We start from the raw sequence: 18011 nt of genomic DNA, 5'->3' as shown, positions 1-18011 counted from the left end.
ATTACTTCATTGTTAATATAATGCGTTAAAATCAGTGCATGTTACCGTTTGTATTTTCCACTACATATAAACCAAACTCATGAAACGCCTCTTCTGATTGGCTGGTAGAGCGGGTACAACGCTGCCTTAGCCAATCGGAACCAACGATAGCACGCGCGTTTCCCATGCATGCTACGAAATTGGAGCGATTAAATAAAAGTGCAATTTGTATGAATTCGTCTTCTTTCGTTCGTGCGGCTGATGATGTAGAGAGATCGCAGAGCGACAACTGCAATGTCACATTCAGCTGGTGTATCGCTGTCATGCAATAGCTCAACATTGGTGCGATGCTAACTCTCTCGCCTTAAATTTCGATTTAAAGATTTCGTGACTGCAGGGATTCATATTATTGATTCTTTCGGTAAAGTCACGTAGAAGGGAAATAATAAAAATCAAAAATATAATTCTCACGACGTTTCGATTGCAACACCAGCAATCATCATTGGAACCTCATTTTCCAACTTCAAGGACAGTGCATACATTATCAGAGTTATGTTTTTTGTTTGCATTATGATTTCAGGTATTGTGGTCTATGCAAACATGACTCCTTGTAAAAAAAGGTGTCAGTTTTGTTGCCAGATTAAAGGGTAAGAAAAACAATTCTCACAAGCAATCATCATCAGGTGTGAAAACCCCAGCCTTGTGTGCAAGGTGGGGTCATGAGTTCGATCCTGACCCAGACGCCTGCTGCTGTGTATTTGAAGTTTTCGGTGTCTCTATCCCCGTGGTCGCGTGGATTTTTGGGTCCTCCCGTTTTTCCCCTCCACATTTAGAAATATGCGTCTCGATTATTTCAATTATTTAGCTGCTATAAATTTCCATACGATGATAAATACGACACTTGGTTTAACTGTTGTTTGTGGCCAGGTCGCTTCTGAAAAAGCTAAATAGCTCAGTGGGCCTTACCTGGTGAAATAAAAAAAATATTTTATTTTATTTGTGTATTAACTTTCCAATACTTTACCAGGTTGCTTCTGAAAAAGAAGCGACAAGCTTAGTTGGCCTTACCTGGTAAAATAAAAACAAAATGTTTAGTTTTATTGTATATTTCTTTATTTGTTCACATTTCCTATACTTTGCAATCCTATCGTTTTTTTGTATTTTGTTCTAACGTCCAATTGGACATCTGGGACAAAGAGCTTTACAGCTCATCGGATTCCCCCATTAATATTCTGAGCCTGCCCCCATTGTATTTGGTAGTACACACAAACCAGGCTCACCGAGTCTCCCCTTCCGATTGGCTGACGGAGCGCAGCCGCGTGCCGCGCCAGCCAATCGGCACCGACGACAGAGCGCTTGCCGCTTGTGCGGACTAGGGACTTTGAAGTGTATGTGCAGCAGCAATGGCTTACGAGGTGTTCTCGCACCCGGCTCTCGTTCGCTACAGGACGAGTTTCTTCTCCAAGGCGTCGCTGTTCATCGTCGCCACGCTTCTGCTCACCTACATCCCGCCTCTGCTCGTCGTCTACCGCAGCCAAGGTGGGTCGCAGATTCCCATCGCGTTTCGCACTTTTTAAACGCCCAAGCGGCCCTGGCTTTTCTGAACGGCCGCGAGTTTGGTTTATTAAAAAAAAAGAAAAATGAGAGACTCTTTAAAAATGTTTGCGCGCAAGAGTAAAACAACGACAACGTCAGGGTATTAAAAACAAAGAGAGAAATGTTTCGGTGTAAATTGTTTAATTGTTTTGGATCGAGCTGCGGCTTAGGCAGACACGTGCAGAGGCGTCCAATCGCCGGTTACCTAGCAACTACGTAAGGCCCATGCTTTCCTTATCGTCAATACAAGACCATTTTAATTACATCCTTTAACAATTGTACAGATTTACAACATTTTAACAGCTGTAGAAATGATTAGTATTTTTTTTTGCAATGTGTAGTGACTTGTGAAATAAAAAAAAACATGTTAATGTGTGCGGTCAGAGACTTAATAAGCTATCTCTATGCAATGGTCAGTTGCATCAAACACATTTTGTCAAACTCATACTCCTAGGTTTTTTTGGTAAAGTCACGTAGGTAAAAATAAGTAATAAATAAAAATGGAAATAAAAATCATAGGAATCATTATTTTATTGTTTATATTATTAACATAATATAATAATAGAAATAATTATTTTATTTCTACTTATTTTATTTCTATTATTATTTTTATTATTTACTTTTAACTACGTGACTTTCCTTGCAGTCACGAAAGCTTCAAATCTAGAATAAAGACATTTTCTCAAACTTATATTTGCTGTAAATTACAACCCAAGTGTAAAATTTGCCCTAATGTGGCTAGTTGCGTAAAACACCTTCAGGGAGTTTCACTGTCAATGAAAGCGGTGTCATTTAAAGTGAGATATCACGTAAAGTAGAATATAAAGTTGTATTTAACCTGATACTGACATCTAGTGCTTGATATGCGTTATGTTTAAACATGTGCCTTACCACGAGACTATCCGTGATTCAAATATCTCGTCACCTTAACCCAATGTTCTATTTGCATTGTCCATTCGGATGTGAATTGATAATCATTATACGATGATTAGTAATGTGGAAAGATTGGCCTTTTTATTTTCTTTGCAATTATCTGCTATATTTAATTCGAGCCATCAGGTAAAGGAATTAAGTTTGCGAATTGAATGTTTTTCATATTCTTGCTTCTTTAGGTAAAGCCACGTAGATAATAAAAAATAAATTAAAATAAAAGCAAAAAACCCACAACGTTTCGATCGCAACACAAGCGGTCTTCATCAGGCGGAGAGAAAAGAGGGGGGCAAAGCCTTCAAATGCAACTGCTTCTAAATTAAGATGCTTCTAAGGGCTTCCAAAGTTGTGAGTGGGCGGGGGACGAGAGTTGCGACGCAGCAGCAGCAGCAAGTAAAGCTGTGTGGTGTAAACAGCAGGGGCGGGCCAGCCGGTGCCAACGTCGGAGTAAAGCGCGAGATCGAGGGTGGAGGTGGAGCTGAAGGCGAGGGGCGCAGTTCACGTGTGTTAGACAATGGGGGGAGGAGGGGGTGTAGAGAGGGGGGGAGAGGGGGGGAGAGAGGGGGGGTAGAGATAGGGGGAGGGAGGGGGAGAGAGAGAGGGAGGGGAGAGAGGGGGGTAGAGATGGGGGGAGAGAGAGAGGGGGGGGTCGAGATAGGGGGAGATAGAGAGGGGGTAGAGATAGGGGGAGGGAGGGGGTCGAGATAGGGGGGGAGAGAGAGAGGGGTAGAGATGGGGGGAGAGAGAGAGGGGGTAGAGATAGGGGAGGGAGGGGGTCGAGATAGGGGGAGAGAGAGGGGTAGAGATGGGGGTAGAGATGGGGGGAGAGAGAGGGGGGTAGAGATAGGGGGAGAAAGGTGGACATGAAGGCGAGGGGCACAGTCCAGGTGTGTTAGACAATGTGGGGGGGGAGGGGGACTGCCCCTCGCCATCAGCTCCACCTCGATCTCACGCTTCACAGCTTTACTTGCTGCTGCCTCGCAACTCTCGTCCCCGCCCACTCACAACTTTGGAAGCCCTTAGAAGCAGTTGCATTTGAAGGCTTGCTCCCCTCTTTTCTCTCCGCCTGATGAAGACCGCTTGTGTTGCGATCGAAACGTCGTGGGTTTTTTGCTTTTATTGTAATTTATTTTTAATTTCTATCTACGTGACTTTACCGAAAGAACCAAGAATATGAATTCCTGCAGTCACGAAAGTTTCAAGTCAAAATTTTAATGTTTTTCCACAATAAATCAGCAGAACATCTTGTACGACAAAATAAATTGCCGAGGCAGATGATACCACTTAAGTCTTTTTTGCTTCACTTCACAAGACCTCTCATTGGTGATCAGATTGAGACCTGTCAGCTTGCTACAAATGGTACGGTTCACATTTAGATGCTTTGGAAATCCAGTTATCAATGTATTGAGACTGGCCTAAACTCAATTGCCTGTAAAAACAAAAATGCAGCGGATCAGCAGTGCCAGTGGCTGGCACATTATCCAGGAAACATGAACGTTGCCTGCAACATCTGGCTAGGATTGTAGGTTTATAACGACCAAGTTAAGTGATGTTTTGTTGTTTCCCATCCCACCCCTGCTCTCCACTCACTGCGGGCATGCACCATAAGGCTTCTGGCTGAGAACAGCCTCATTTGTGGAGCAGCCGACCGTGAACTTCAACTACAACATCATGCTGCTGCTGGAGACGCGCTCAACGCCCATCGCATGGAGCACGTTCGAGAACCTCAACTCTCTGCTGCCCGAGCTGCGCACTCCTTTCGTTACCGTGCGTCTGTCCCAGCAGAACTAGCGAGGCGGCAGGATGAAGCCCTCTGTGCTTGTGCCGAGAATATCAGCCGAGGGTTATCCACAATGCTCCGCAATCAAAATGATTGGGTTTCACAATGTCGTACCGCAACTCCTGAAATAAGACTTGTGTATTATCCACAATAAGACCTTAATATTTGCGGGGAAGAGTTCCTGTATAGCAGCGCGAATATTTATAATGAAAGCTCATGAGGAATATATGGTTATGGGGCATAAACATTACATTGAAATATATAAATTGTATGCATATATTTATGAGTACATATATTGTATAGTATTATTGTTATTTAACTCACCTTTAATGATGAACATAAACATTTATTATTTAAAATATGAATTTGCGGTGTTATATAAACTTTTAATAATGTCAATTTATTTAGCTTAGGGGCCACGGTTAACGATAACACAGTACGTCCGCATAGTTGGTAACTTTGGCGCACTCGCCAACTGCACCGCCCCATGCGTCGGTACAATATGTACCATACAGGGAGTCGTTATGGCCGCGAATATTTAAAACCCAGCGAATTTCAGACAGAACTACAATAAATTTGTTGCGAAAATGCAAAGCCGCGATGATTAAAAACCCGCTAATTTTAAGGGTATACTCTTTTGGGAGATCCATTTATTTGTGCCTATCCACATTTTCCCCTTATCCAGGGTGAATTTCCCACCACTTCTGTGTTACCACTCTTGTCCACAAAACAGCATGGCGAATAAGATGGCGTGCTTCCGGAAGACTGCTTCTGAGTGAATAGTGGTTCGGTAAAATCTGCAAATTCGTGCAGATAGTATTATTCATTTACCGCTAACTATTGCCGCCGCCAAAGTTGCGCATGGCCTGGAAATCGTTGCCTTTTTATTGTTGTGTACAGACCCACTGCATGATTTTCAACTGCGCACAGATAGCATTAATTTTGCAAACTTATGATGTACTCCTTTAATCCATGGATAAGCATGACTATTCACCCAGATGAGAGATGTATCATTTGGGGGTGTGAAAAATAGAGGTTAAGTGGATTTCCGCTGTATTTAGCAACGGGAATTCATTTATCCATAAAACTATTATGCACAGTTCACCTCTTACAACGTTTCTTTTGAATGAGCCCACAGCTGCCAAGTGAAATAATGTTTCTATGCTTGGCTGGCACAGGCAAGGGAGGAGGACGTGAATCTGGACGGAAAAGCAGACCGGTTGCACTGTTCCCTGTCCATGCCAATGAACGCTGCAGATGAAGTGGTCGGTGTGCATCTTCTGCTCACCTTTTCCTACAAGCTGTTTGTAAGCACCTCACAAACACATTTTCATTGTTGGTTTGACTGTTCATGTGTGTCTGCATAAGCATATGGTCATTCTCCTGTGAATAAACAAGCTTGTGGTCTGCATGTGGGTACAGCGAATGCCCACGCTGGTGATGCAGAGCATGGCCCTGGCGCAGCATTCTTCCCCGCTGCATGGCTCCGAGCTGAGCGTCAATGGAGACCTGCGTCTTCGGCAGCGAGAGCCACTTGCTCACCGTGGCCTGGACACGCGTTACAACGTACAACCAGTGGCAATGCTTTGCCACTCATCAATAACCGTTGGCTTGTCTGACTTTCCTCCCAAAATCTTATGAACAGCTGATCAGTCACCGCATACTTAAACAAATCATGGACAAATCATTTACACATACTCGCCATATGCTGTAAGTTACTGCATACATTGCCAAGAGAGGCTCTAGTTTTAGTTTACGAAACATTTCCTTAATTATTTCCCGATAATTGTCGATGCTCCTACATTGTCGATGCAGTGTAGTTAATCTTCAGATCTAAAACAATATATGTAGGTTATCTTCAGAAGCCCAAAACTACAACAGATTATTGTCCTATTGAAACAGAACTAGTTTCATTTGTTCTTAGTTACAGCCAACCTACACATTATCATTGACAAGTAAAGATTGTTTACACTGACAAGTAGTCACTTGCTCACAACGTATACCAATAACTATTGAATTCTATATTGTTCCTTTTCACGTTTCACTTCAGGTTTCAGTGGTCAATGGTAGCAGTCCATTTGCCGAAGCTTACGATTTTACCGAGATAATCCACGCCTATCAGGAAAGGAATGGTGAGATACTGTGCATTATACTACACACACTAGTGGTGGTGCAGTGGTTAGCACATTGTGCTGTGAACCCAGTGACCTACATTCGATATTCTGTCTTGAGCCTCCCTTTACCAACGTGCACTTACCAGCTTGGTAACTATGGGCAAACCCGCATAACCCATATGGCCTTCATCCAGCAGTCGATTAAGGGCTGCAAATAAAAATGTATAAGTTGCACACAGCAGTATTACAGGTCATTGTGATAGTCAATTCAAAGTGTAGAGGCTACTCATACAAATGCTGGTGAACTGCTTATAGGAAAGAACTGATATCAATCATTGGTCAAGCAAGCCTAACTGCTGATAAGACACCAAATGTAAAAAACGGTAGTTTGTTCGTATTGACCCAATGCTGCTGAAATTGTGCACTCCCAGAAGCCTGTGTGTAATGTGTAAAACACTTTTACGTGGATGAGGCAATACTTACATTTTCCCCATCAAGAACCAAAATAAAGTTATTGGATTTACAAAAGGTGGGAAGAGAAAACAGGTGATTATTTTCTATTTAAATACTAATGTCTCCATTTGTAAATTTGCATTTTCAGTGAGTACAGTACTTGGCAACACGATGGCTATGTGGAAGTCTGGCCGAGCTGATACCACTCCCTTCGTCATTAACCTGCTCATCCGCTACCCAGAGGAGACCATCCTATATCCTTCACCATTGTACTATACTTCACATTGATGAATGCTGATAACTCGACACAGCAATTTCTACAGGAATACATCTGCCAGAGGTGGGACAAAGTCATTGTTATGCAAGTCCAAGTCGAGTCGCAAGTCATCAAATTCATGACTCGAGTCTGACTCGAGTCCAAGTCACATGACTCGAGTCCACACCTCTGACATCTGCCGCTCAATAATTTCAGTAAATGCGTTAACGGTTGTTACTAACAGTACAACTTAATACGTTAACAGCTGTGGTCATTAATATTTACGTTGCATTATTTTTATTTTACAGCTTGCAGTATACAATGGTAAGACCTGCATGCAGCCTTAGGAATCAATTCAGAATTTCCCAGTTGTATTTCCTGTCCAGTATTACCTTTCATGTTTTTATGTTTATAATCTTTATGTATTCATGTGGTGTCATGGCTATCCATGACCCGGTGCAGCCATTCGTGTTAATTACAGTTAACCAAAGTTCTTCTCGATGCCAGCAGTAGGAAAATTATTAAAGGACCTTTTATATCCGTGCCAATTAGCAGATGGTGTGCCTAAATGATGTCCGTGTGACACTTGAAAAGCATAGCAAGTAGCTGGCATGTGCTTCTATAAATGTAATCGTGGCTTACTTTCAGGTTTTGCCTTAACATGCTTATTGACACTTACCAGCCAGGCTTCTGGGAGCAGATAAAGTTTGGCTGGGTGCAGTACGTCAGCGTTCTGCTCATCTTCCATTGGGTCTTCCAGAGAATCAAAACGTTTGTGTTTGAGAATCAGGTTCTCCGAACAATCCCCATCAACCCCTTCAAAATACACCGAGCATGACACCTTTGCACAGCAGATGGCCTCTACGCTCATCAGGGACATCAGTCTGGACAATGCACTGCAACCAAATCTGTACCCATATGTTGAGCCCCTTGTAAAAAAAAAGATTAAAATGCTTCAGTAATTATTTCATTTCAGTGGGGACGACATTGCATGTTGCATTAAATCCAGGATGTAGAAAGAGCACAAGGCATGTGGTGTAACTGATCACTTGCGTTCCTTAATCTTCCCACAGCAGGTGAAGTTAATTGTATTACAGGGGATAAAATGCATACAGTGGATAACATGTTTATGTTTCGTACCATATCGATGCCTTAAAGGAAACAGGGATGCAATACTGTAACCCTACTGGCATAATATTCACAGATGTAGAACGCCAGTCTTGGCAAAGCAGGACCGCTTTAGACAATTTTCTGTAAATTGTAACATGTGCCTTTATTACTATTATGGGCTCAATGATCCTTAATGAGGTGTAAACATTGCAGCATAGAATCTCACAGCATTATCTTAAGTATATTTTACATTTCACCACCCAATTACAGTTTCTAAAATTACTTAATATTTCAATGAACACCAGATCAAGAATCTTTGTTTTGTTAGGCATATGTTGTTTGCTTTATTTTCTATTTCACACATTCAAGTTCTGCATTTTATAAATCAAGTGTGTAAGTTATTTGAACAAAAATGTTATAAATTCCTTTTGGCTCAAACATGTTTTGTAAAATTATAGTTATATTTGTGCATATACTGCATTTTTACAAGCAGAACATAAGATAGTGCATGTGTGTACACGTGGTTTTGTACTGTGAAATTAAACATTCCAAAGTTCGAAAAGCAGGTGTGCGCCATGTTGATGTGTCTGTGCATCCGTGTGTTGAATATCAGCGGTTGTCTTCTATGATTATAATGCGTCTTGGATACGTCTCCAGCTCCACAAACAGATATCTAAACTCAAACTTGCCTTTTGGAGTCTGAGACAAACATGCACACATACCTCCAGTTAATACATGCATACGTTATTTGCAAAGGTTTATTATTTACAAAATGCAACATCAAGTATTGTTTTCATATATGTATATTTAAAACAGTATATTTATTACATATAATGGCTGGCTATTGACTAAACATGTTTCGTACCATATCGATGCCTTAAAGGAAGCAAATGTTTTAGCAAATAATCATAATTTGTGGCGAGATACAAATTAACAATTGACTTAAATTGCTGCTGTTATAAAGCCCTTCATATTAACACCAGTTATTTTGTGAATTAACCTGTTAATAGCCACACAGAACTTTATTATTTTTTACCCCTATGAGATGGTTTAAGCAGATATGTGCACTAAATATCCTTTTCAAACTTACGAGCATCTAAAGAGTGCTCTGTAATGGGCACACTGGGTTAGTCCAATGCAACATTTCCATGACCAATGGAAAACTGGGCTTAGCGGCCCAGGTTAATGTTTTTTTTTACAATGTTTAACAGGGGGCATGAGTTAATTTAGGCTTAACATCTCACTTTGTAAACTTTCAATGATTCGTTTATAATAACTGCCATCGATTTAGATGAACAATGGATATCGCTAACAACACATCCTGTTTCTGCATTGATCCTGTGTCACCATGACCGGTTCGGCTGGGGAAAAGCCGAACGATTACATGCGTACTCCTAAGCTCTCATCCCACACCCAAGTGGTTTTGGATCAGCACAATATGGCTCCCAGTGAAACACAAGCCGAGCTGGCAAACCCGGTCTGTGAAACGAGGCACGTTTTCCCAGAGGTCATGCAAATGTGGCATGCATGGGGCAAGGCTAAGTCGGCTACATGGGAGATGCTCCTGCACGGCGCTGTGCTGTAAACTCACCTGCACCACCTCTGCGTGGACTGTGCCTTTTGCCATCGGCTCGCTACCACTAATGTAGAACTTGACACGCATGTGCTTCACTCCTTCCTGCTCGAACTCCAAATGGCTGAGTAAAAAAGGAAATAAAAATTATTTACAACAAGTGAATGAATTCCTTAGTCACCAATGACTGCAGAAACCCCATAAAATGTAATTGGTTCTGCGCTGTTTTATTTACATTTCAGCTGAGCATGATCGGATTGACTAATGTAACGAACATGATACTCCGTGGAAGGGCGAGTAAAACACATTCTGCCTTCTCACTGTGAAGACCAGAGATCACATGAAGGAATTTCAGAGGGAGCTCTTGATATGCACTTCCTTGGGCTGTCCTCTTAACATGAGGGTTGTAGCAGGGCTCTGCGAGAAATCCAATTGGATACTTTGTCTCGCGACATAATGCCAAAAGCACAATCGGGATAAACTGAGAAAATAATACCAGAATATTTAAAAAAAATGTAAATAACAGTAGGAATTAAAGTTACTTGACCTCATCTAAAATAGTTGATTAGTTCAAATTCTCCATGTATTTTCAATGAGACGTTACGAAGAAAAGCTGTTTCTGGCATAGCCCGCAGTCGTAATTCATAAAATTTTAAAGACGGCTGAAATGTCCAGATGTGGAAATAAAATATTCAATAAATAAAATATTACAGACTCGGGGCATTTCAGGCCATTCTACAAGTATAAATGATCACGTGTAGGAAAAGGCCCGCTTTCACATTACACCAAAGACGACGTAGCCAAACATAAAGCGACGTGACTTTCTTGTGTAAGGCTCTCTTAACATTTACCTTGCATTACGGGTCAATGTTGAGGGTTACTGCCCTGGTCACGGCACGGTCAACTCAATCATGCTGGGGCCATAAATTACGGATGGGGTTACTGTCTTGCTGGAGTCCCAACATGTACAAAATAATGGGTATGCAGCACTGAATCTCTTCCACTGGGATTTTTGCACACAGCGTTGGTGTACGGTGATTTTTTTTCTGCAATATTTTGCTGTCTTTTCTTGGATTTTCTGTTTGCACTCAGTCACATATTCACTTTAAGATGTTTTTTGTCCATGTTTTTGTTTGTTGCGGTTGCACCCGATTCAAGAGCCGAATGGCTCACAGGGCTATACCTAATAAATTAACTTGAACCTGTTCACCATCCAAGTGTTTGAACAATGCAAATGCCAGCGTTCATGCAGACTTTCTACACAACGATCATACAATATTCTTATATGGTTCAAAAAGATGTTTACAGGAAGATGCGGAAAATTCAACAAAAAAACGACCACGTCTTATCTTGTAGACCTTGCACCTAGGCTGTCTTTGGCTGTGTGACATGTATGTTTCATTAATGGGAAAGGAGACATCTCCCAGATAACCACCTTCATGTTTACACAGTAATTGCCGGTAGCCTCACGTATTTCCCACACACGTGCAATGGTTACACCGTCCCATATTTCACAATGTCACCATTACCACCCCCACAGCCATGTATACATACAATGGTCAGTGTGCGTCGGTCAAGGGGGCGAGCAAACATGGAGCAAAGAAGCACAGCACAACAATACCTTTTAATACACTGCCCTCTACTGTCCACTGCATAGCCGCCCACAAGCCTCCATCCCAACCTGTTTGTGCACGGTGGGTTGCATCTTTCTTCAAATACAATTCTGAAAATAGCACCATTGCCTTTAAAAATGCTGCCTACAATTGGGTACAGGTCATCCCCCATAGCCATGTAGTAGATGGGTAAAGTTGGTTCGACTGCAGTCCTCTCGAGCATGTGCCAACTTAAGGCTTTACCTGACATGCTGCCTTCGGCCACGGCGCGTCGTCTCCCCATAGCCACTGATCGGCAGTCCAAGGGCAGCCATGACCTGCAGGCAATGAGATGGAAGAGGGAAACGTTGATCCCGTGACCACCGTTTGTGCACTGAGAAATGGGAACAATTCAGTAAATCAATCCTCATTTTTCTCACCTGAGCCTGATCATTTTGAATGTGTCTAAAGAAAATGTTTCTGGTTTTTTTTGCACAAACTTTCAATCTCCCATTGTTTATGAAGCACTGTGAGGTTAAACCACCCTCCGAGAATTAAATATATCGGTTTAACTGTCATGCGACAATGGCTGGACAAGTACTGACCCCTACTGTGTGGACCTGAGGTTACTTGAAGAGATTTCAGGTATCCACTTCTGTGAGCCATTCTTCGAACATCTACGGTGGCACTGCTCTGTGATACATCCGAATGGATACTTTGTCCTGTGAAATCATAATTATAACCCTTACACCAGGGAAAAAGTGCATAGCGGTTGTGCGAGTGTGTGACCTCAGGGTGGTCTCGGCAGCGTCCCAAGGCAGATGTGTAAACTCTGTTGGGACTCCAGGAGGAGAACAGCTCCATGAACACTGGGTAGAGCAAGGCGCCTGCAGACACACACGAAAAATACTCTTAGGAAACCCAGAGGTATGCCGCCAGTTACCCAAATGCAGACGGTGGAACTCCGAATGCCTTCTATAACATCAACACCAATTTTCTGCTGTACAAACACCCGCGCAAAGAATTTCTTAAGCCTACACGCAGTGATATTTTGCGCATATAGATTTTTAATTGCCAATTTAGGTATGTTTGTAGCGACGTTTTACTCACAAAAATTCCCTGCACTTAAACAGCCACTCTGTCAATCCAATGCTGGATAACAGCCTCCCCCCACAGTGTGGGTCATGTGGGTAATATGACCATACTTCACCACGCTGATCAGTGCGGGTTGGTGCAGGCATATACTGTACCTCAATTTTATATTTCATACATGTATTGGAATCTTAAAATTGTATCTCGACAAACTGGTTTGTTGGAGAACGGCCCTGATAGAAATATCTGTGATCTCTTCAATAGATTCATCCTTCAACATTATTTTCTTGAGCTGTGCACATAGGTTAATAGTTTTTCTATGTGTCCAAAGATTAAGCAAGACCAAATACTTTTCAATTATGAAATTTCAATTGTGAAATCTTACAACTGGTATTGTTTAAGCACAGTAAGGCTGCAGCCAATAAACTCACGATATACAACAACTTGTTTTCCTTCGAGCAGGCATTAAGACCTAAGCAGTACCGGCTCAGCATCCTAACGAGGCCATTATCCCTCTCAAATTGACTTTTATGTGGACTTCAATTAGGAAATTGGAATCCCCTCGAAAAAATGTCCGCTGCTTGAGTAGCATTACCATATTGAATTACTATCAAGTGGCTGGCGTGAGGTCACGGAATATTGAGCCTGGGGAATGGAGGTTAACGAGCACGATTCTTGTCGGTCACCGAGCCTCCGCAAATGTGACATTTACCTTGTGTGCAGAGGTGCAAGGATCTCACTCACCAGTGAGACCGACACCTAGCAGAATGACTCCGAGGTACGTCAAGTCTCGGCCTGCATCCTTCACTGCAAGGAAACATTCATTGCGTAGGATGGTAAAAGTGCAGCCCTGCAATTACACCACTGCTGGTGGAAGGGCATCCGTTTGAAGGAACCCTATAGAGCCCCGATAGATGTTCTTTGGCCTACTCTGCCATGTAGGCCAGGCTTCTTGGAAGAAGTAGGAGTACCCACAGTTTATCCTACCACGCGCGAATGGCTGATCGACTGTGGAAAGCCCATTCACTAATAGGCAAGATCAAATAAATAAAAATGCCCCCTTGTCACAAACTGCCATTCAGGGAGATTGAACCAGTGACCTCTGGATTGCAAGTCCAGTATGCTAACCATTACAGAACCTTCGATTAGCAAGGTTGAATTTCACATCCGTTTAACTGCATATGCGTTCTTTAATTCAAATATGCATCCTCCAATAATTTATTCACGACCCTCATGGCTGATCAAAAGAAATAAGCCAATTGAAGCTATTGATCTTGAACCAATTTGATTGCCTATTTAGTTGCGCACGAATGCATACAATAACTTTAAACGGAAAATATATTAATGCATTATAATTGCTGTTTTATTAGCGCTGCTTTGTGCATTTGTGAGATTGGTGAGGAAATAATGTAACACTAGTTATTACCAATTTTTTTTATAGTTAATACAATTTCCATTTGTTTTCATTATCTTTGCAAATTCATCACAAGGAATGTGTGTTCCGACTACATGTCTGAGTAGGAAAGTGTATTGCAGTCTTGCTCTTTATGGCGTATCCTTGCAAGCTACATTGCGCTTGAAAGTCGCTGCTTTATCAAACACTTGCACTCCATTGAGCGTAGCCTCTTAAATAGCTATTAATAAAGCATGTTATGAAAATGCCATGGACTTTATTCACCGCTGCAACAAGCTCGCTAATAGCCCACGATCTGTGTGGCATTGCAGTATTAAAAGGGCATACCATTAACATGCGCAGTTACATTATAAGCAGTCGTCACAGCGATATCTCACGGCATTTCGCATTGAAAACCAAAGGTTAATTTTAGTGTACATCGTATGTGATTTGAGAAATGCTAAGCACAACCTATAAGTAGGGTACATTTTTTTTCTCTATTTCAAACTGTGAAGCGTACCAATATTAATAGGGCATAATATGAACAGTAGAACGCCAATAATTCTAGAAATCTAAAATTTGCGGGTCATACCCGATAAGATAACCAACATTATTGTTTGTTTTTCTTAGGTTAACGTTCATATCTAACTCATTCATATCTAACTCATTATAATGAGTTCGATATTAATTAATGATCAATACCATATTTTTGTCCCGGGTTCTTTCTGTTATCAATAAGTCCCTGCTTGACTGTCTTCATTATCATCAGCTATTATCAATCCACTGCTGGATAAAGGCCTACCCAAGCTCTTACCATCTCTCAAAATATAAATGTATGTATATACTCATCCTTGCTAAGGTTACTCATCAACGCACCGACTAAAATGTAAAAATGAAATGTAACATGTTAATAGTTAATACAAGGTGATCGATTTATAGACACACCACTAAAATAAGAAGCTTAACACTTTATCCAACATATCCGGTCTGATTTGCCTGAACATCTGTCATTTCACCAGCACTAATTCAAGTAAGCCCGACTGCTGATGAGATTAACGTCAACACCGGTCCGCCCGGTATGCCTATGCTGAATCATAGCTGCTGAAATTCTGAACTTTCAGAAGGCCAGCCGATGGGTTGTATAGGAAGTACTTTCATATTTTTTCACGTGGAGACTCGATACATTATAACTTTGCTTATGTATTGTTACATATAAGCCAGCGGCGCCCTGTAAAGAAGCAGTGTTGATTCTACAATTGCACCTGGGAGACAGATACATACACCCACACTAATTAGTAAACACAAAATCTAAAGTGTGCCCCTTCATTGGCAGACATCGAATTAACGTTGCCGTTTACCACCTCGCACCATAGCCAGATCGCGCAACAGTTCCACAGTCGAGAGAGACGTGACCACAAGGTAATGCTGCTTCTTCACACTCTCACACCGATACGGACATTACATGGTGGGTGTCAATACGGACAACCCCCATTGGTGCTCGCAGAGTCGTGTCCTCTAAACTCACCCCAAATACAAGTCGCCAACATGGCCAACGCTTTCCACCCTCAGCTAGATCCCATGTCAAATCCGCACCGTTTTGTTTTGCGGGCAACAAAGATATCTCATTGCGCGCTTTATAGCCGGCAAAGACCACGACTTCACGACCTCGCGGCGCAAATAATCCACGGATTTCTCCCCCGTTCACCTTTCTGCGCTGTGGTCGCGGGCCCGGCTCCGCGCTGCGCTCGTTCCGCCAATGCGCGGCCGCCCTCCTCTCGCTTCTTCGCCCCGACGCCGTCACCCCTCGACAGCCCCCTGACCTGACCGCGCCGCGGGCTCACGGCCCCGCTCGGGCTGCGACTCGCACCAGGACGGACGTAAAGACGCCGTTCGTGGCAGAGGCGCGGCGATTGCGCGGGGCTCGCTCGGTGCGTCCACCACCGCCAGGTGCAGTGCGACCTCGCCCCGGCTAAAGGCGGTCCCCAGACGAGCAGAGACTTGGCCCCGCGCGAACCCTCGCCCCAGCCGCTGCACGGTGACCTTGTCCCGGGCAAAAGCTGCGTCCACGCGCCGCCCAGTGACGATGCCCTCCGAGACGCGAGCATCGCCGGCTCCAGGACGCCGCCGCCGACACCGCAGCAGCAACATTGGGTCGAGGCCGCACGCAGCAGCAGCAGCGTCGTCGTCATCGTCGCCGCCCGCCCGCCCGCTCACTGCTCGGGCATCGTCCCGCGTCGGTGCCCGGGACGAACGCCGAGGAAGGACGGGGATGGAGGAGGAGAAGGAGGATGAAGAAGGAGGAAAGGACACGGAGTGCGAGCGGCCATGCGGCTCCCTCGTGCTTGTGGCAGCGGGCGGGTGGGGAGGCCTCTTCCGGGACACTCTCCGCTACGGGAGCTCGCGTGCGGACACTCAAGAACGCGATTATATTTTACTATTCGCGGCCAGTCGTAATGCAGATCGTTGTTGTTACTATATTCTTGGTTCTTTCGGTAAAGTCACGTAGAAGGGAAATAATAAAATAATATGGAATAATCTTTTATTATTTCCCTTATAAAATAAATAATAAAAATAAATGTTTTCCTTATTTTATTATTTCCCTTATAAAATAATAAATACTAATAAAATTATATTAAATTATATTTTCTAATTTCCCTTCTACGTGACTTTACCGAAATAACCAGAGTATGGATTCCTGCAGTCACGAAAGCTTCAAATCAAGATCAGATTGTTGTTTTGGGGGGGTGGGGTGGAGGTCAGATCGCTTAGATATTTAAAGAGAGCTTCACGACATTTTGTGATCCTAAATAAGTATAACCCGTAAAAACAAAGTTTTTCACTATAAATCCTTTATATGCGTGGCGGCTAGAGTCCTCTCGTCCTCTGGCTTGAGATGGCTGCCACCTATGGGTCAGATGATTGCATGGCAGCATTAAGCAATTGGTAATTAAATATAATATTTTTGTCCTAAAAAGTGTAAAATTTTTGAACAAATTTTTCACGAACATTAATTGTCACGCACAACGAGTCTGTGTGGAAAATGTTAGCTCGATTGGATCACGGGAAGTGGGTTAAAAAACGACCGAAAGATTTGCACGGTCCTAAGCAAGCAATCGAACTTAATATAAAGGATTTAAAAAGCCGCGCCTCCACAGCGCTGAATAACAGGCGTGCGCCACCACATCGCCCGGCAGTTACACGTGGGTGGGTGGGTGTGTGTGCCCAACCTCAACGAAACGTGTACCAACCCACCATCTAATCGTATTCAGCCTGTATGTTGCCACTGTTTGCATAGTAAATGTGTGCTCACGCCTTATGCAGGGTTCTTCAAAAATGTTTTAACGCTTTTATGGGACTATCGTTTTTAATGGAGAAATAATGGATAATGCACTGTAACATGATAATAAATGTAGGTGAATAGCTTCAAAAAATCAAAGAGTCTCCACTTGTTCACCATCATTGTCAACACCTGCCTGGAATCTTTTCCAGTTGGTCTCCAGATCTTGGAAGCACATTTCCTGTGGTGTTGTTGCAAATTCTCATAAGTGTTAAAAAACATTTCCCAAAATGTCGCATAGTGTTATTAACACATGTGCTTTTTTTTTTAAATGTGGATGTATGTGTTTAAATTAATGTCATAGTTGTAATATTAGTTGTTACTTTTTCCATTTAGAGTGCTTTCATCAAATGAAACTTTCAAAGTGTAAATACAGAATCAAGAGGATACATTTTTTTTTAGCTTCAATGCACAATTTACAAAGGCATATACAGTCTTTGTAACCAAACTAATGATTGGAAAAAGTGTTATATACAGTACATGCTTTAGAAGCGAGACACTACAAAAAAACCAAGTTTCATATATTCACTTATTTTCAATGGAATAAGATAAAATAATAAATCAGTTGTAACAGTCCTGCAAAGTCTAATTAAATGAGTACATGAGCAAAAAATATGCTTTGGTGAGCCAATATTTCCAGGTTTATAAACATATATAAATGCCAATAAGCATTTCCATGTGTGCAATACATTGTTCCTGAGACGTGAGAGATTACAAATGCAGCAAAAATGCAATATAATAGTACGTAAATCACCGTGATGTAATTGCGTGCACTTCCAAATCCACGGTCATTTATCTTGTTTTAC

The 18011-nt window shown here is 42.5% G+C and overlaps 2 protein-coding genes across 3 annotated transcripts; one reads left to right on the top strand and one right to left on the bottom strand.

Moving 5' to 3' along the window:
* Positions 1 to 1354: 1354 nt before the first annotated feature.
* Positions 1355 to 8404, top strand: TMEM231 (transmembrane protein 231). Of its 2 annotated transcripts, none has more exons than XM_078868571.1 (7): positions 1355 to 1518; positions 4115 to 4272; positions 5464 to 5592; positions 5708 to 5851; positions 6336 to 6417; positions 7001 to 7106; positions 7784 to 8404. In XM_078868571.1, exons 1-7 carry the CDS (start codon positions 1383 to 1385, stop codon positions 7944 to 7946), a joined length of 918 nt encoding a protein of 305 aa, XP_078724697.1. In that variant the 5' UTR covers positions 1355 to 1382; the 3' UTR covers positions 7947 to 8404. The 2 variants fall into 2 exon arrangements, with proteins under 2 accessions (XP_078724697.1, XP_078724696.1); XM_078868570.1 differs by having other exon boundaries at positions 7788 to 7937.
* A 332-nt stretch (positions 8405 to 8736) lies between these two features.
* TIMM21 (translocase of inner mitochondrial membrane 21) lies at positions 8737 to 16245 on the bottom strand. The gene is made up of 6 exons (XM_078868569.1): positions 15574 to 16245; positions 13220 to 13282; positions 12173 to 12270; positions 11648 to 11721; positions 9810 to 9915; positions 8737 to 8917 (listed from the first exon to the last, which is right to left on the bottom strand). The coding sequence occupies exons 1-6, from the start codon at positions 16055 to 16057 to the stop codon at positions 8828 to 8830; spliced, it is 915 nt and encodes a 304-aa protein (XP_078724695.1). The 5' UTR covers positions 16058 to 16245; the 3' UTR covers positions 8737 to 8827.
* Positions 16246 to 18011: the final 1766 nt, after the last annotated feature.

Source organism: Lampetra fluviatilis, chromosome 26 (genome assembly GCF_964198595.1).
Source record: "Lampetra fluviatilis chromosome 26, kcLamFluv1.1, whole genome shotgun sequence".
NCBI classification, from domain to species: Eukaryota; Metazoa; Chordata; class Hyperoartia; order Petromyzontiformes; family Petromyzontidae; genus Lampetra; species Lampetra fluviatilis.
The sequence above is the reverse complement of the archived record's forward strand: the minus strand, read 5'-3'. Positions and strand labels throughout refer to the sequence as shown.

What these genes read in the sequence shown, in the direction of transcription:
- TIMM21 (XM_078868569.1), bottom strand. Translation starts at nt 16,057, where the DNA reads ATGACGACGACGCTGCTGCTGCTGCGTGCGGCCTCGACCCAATGTTGC. An exon ending in GCTGCCGAGACCACCCTGAG is followed by an intron (nt 11,722 to 12,172) that starts GTCACACACTCG and finishes CATTGCCTGCAG; the next exon opens with GTCATGGCTGCCCTTGGACT. An exon ending in GGCCGAAGGCAGCATGTCAG is followed by an intron (nt 9,916 to 11,647) that starts GTAAAGCCTTAA and finishes TTTTTTACTCAG; the next exon opens with CCATTTGGAGTTCGAGCAGG.
- TMEM231 (XM_078868571.1), top strand. Translation starts at nt 1,383, where the DNA reads ATGGCTTACGAGGTGTTCTCGCACCCGGCTCTCGTTCGCTACAGGACG. An exon ending in CCTTTTCCTACAAGCTGTTT is followed by an intron (nt 5,593 to 5,707) that starts GTAAGCACCTCA and finishes ATGTGGGTACAG; the next exon opens with CGAATGCCCACGCTGGTGAT. An exon ending in CGCCTATCAGGAAAGGAATG is followed by an intron (nt 6,418 to 7,000) that starts GTGAGATACTGT and finishes TTGCATTTTCAG; the next exon opens with TGAGTACAGTACTTGGCAAC.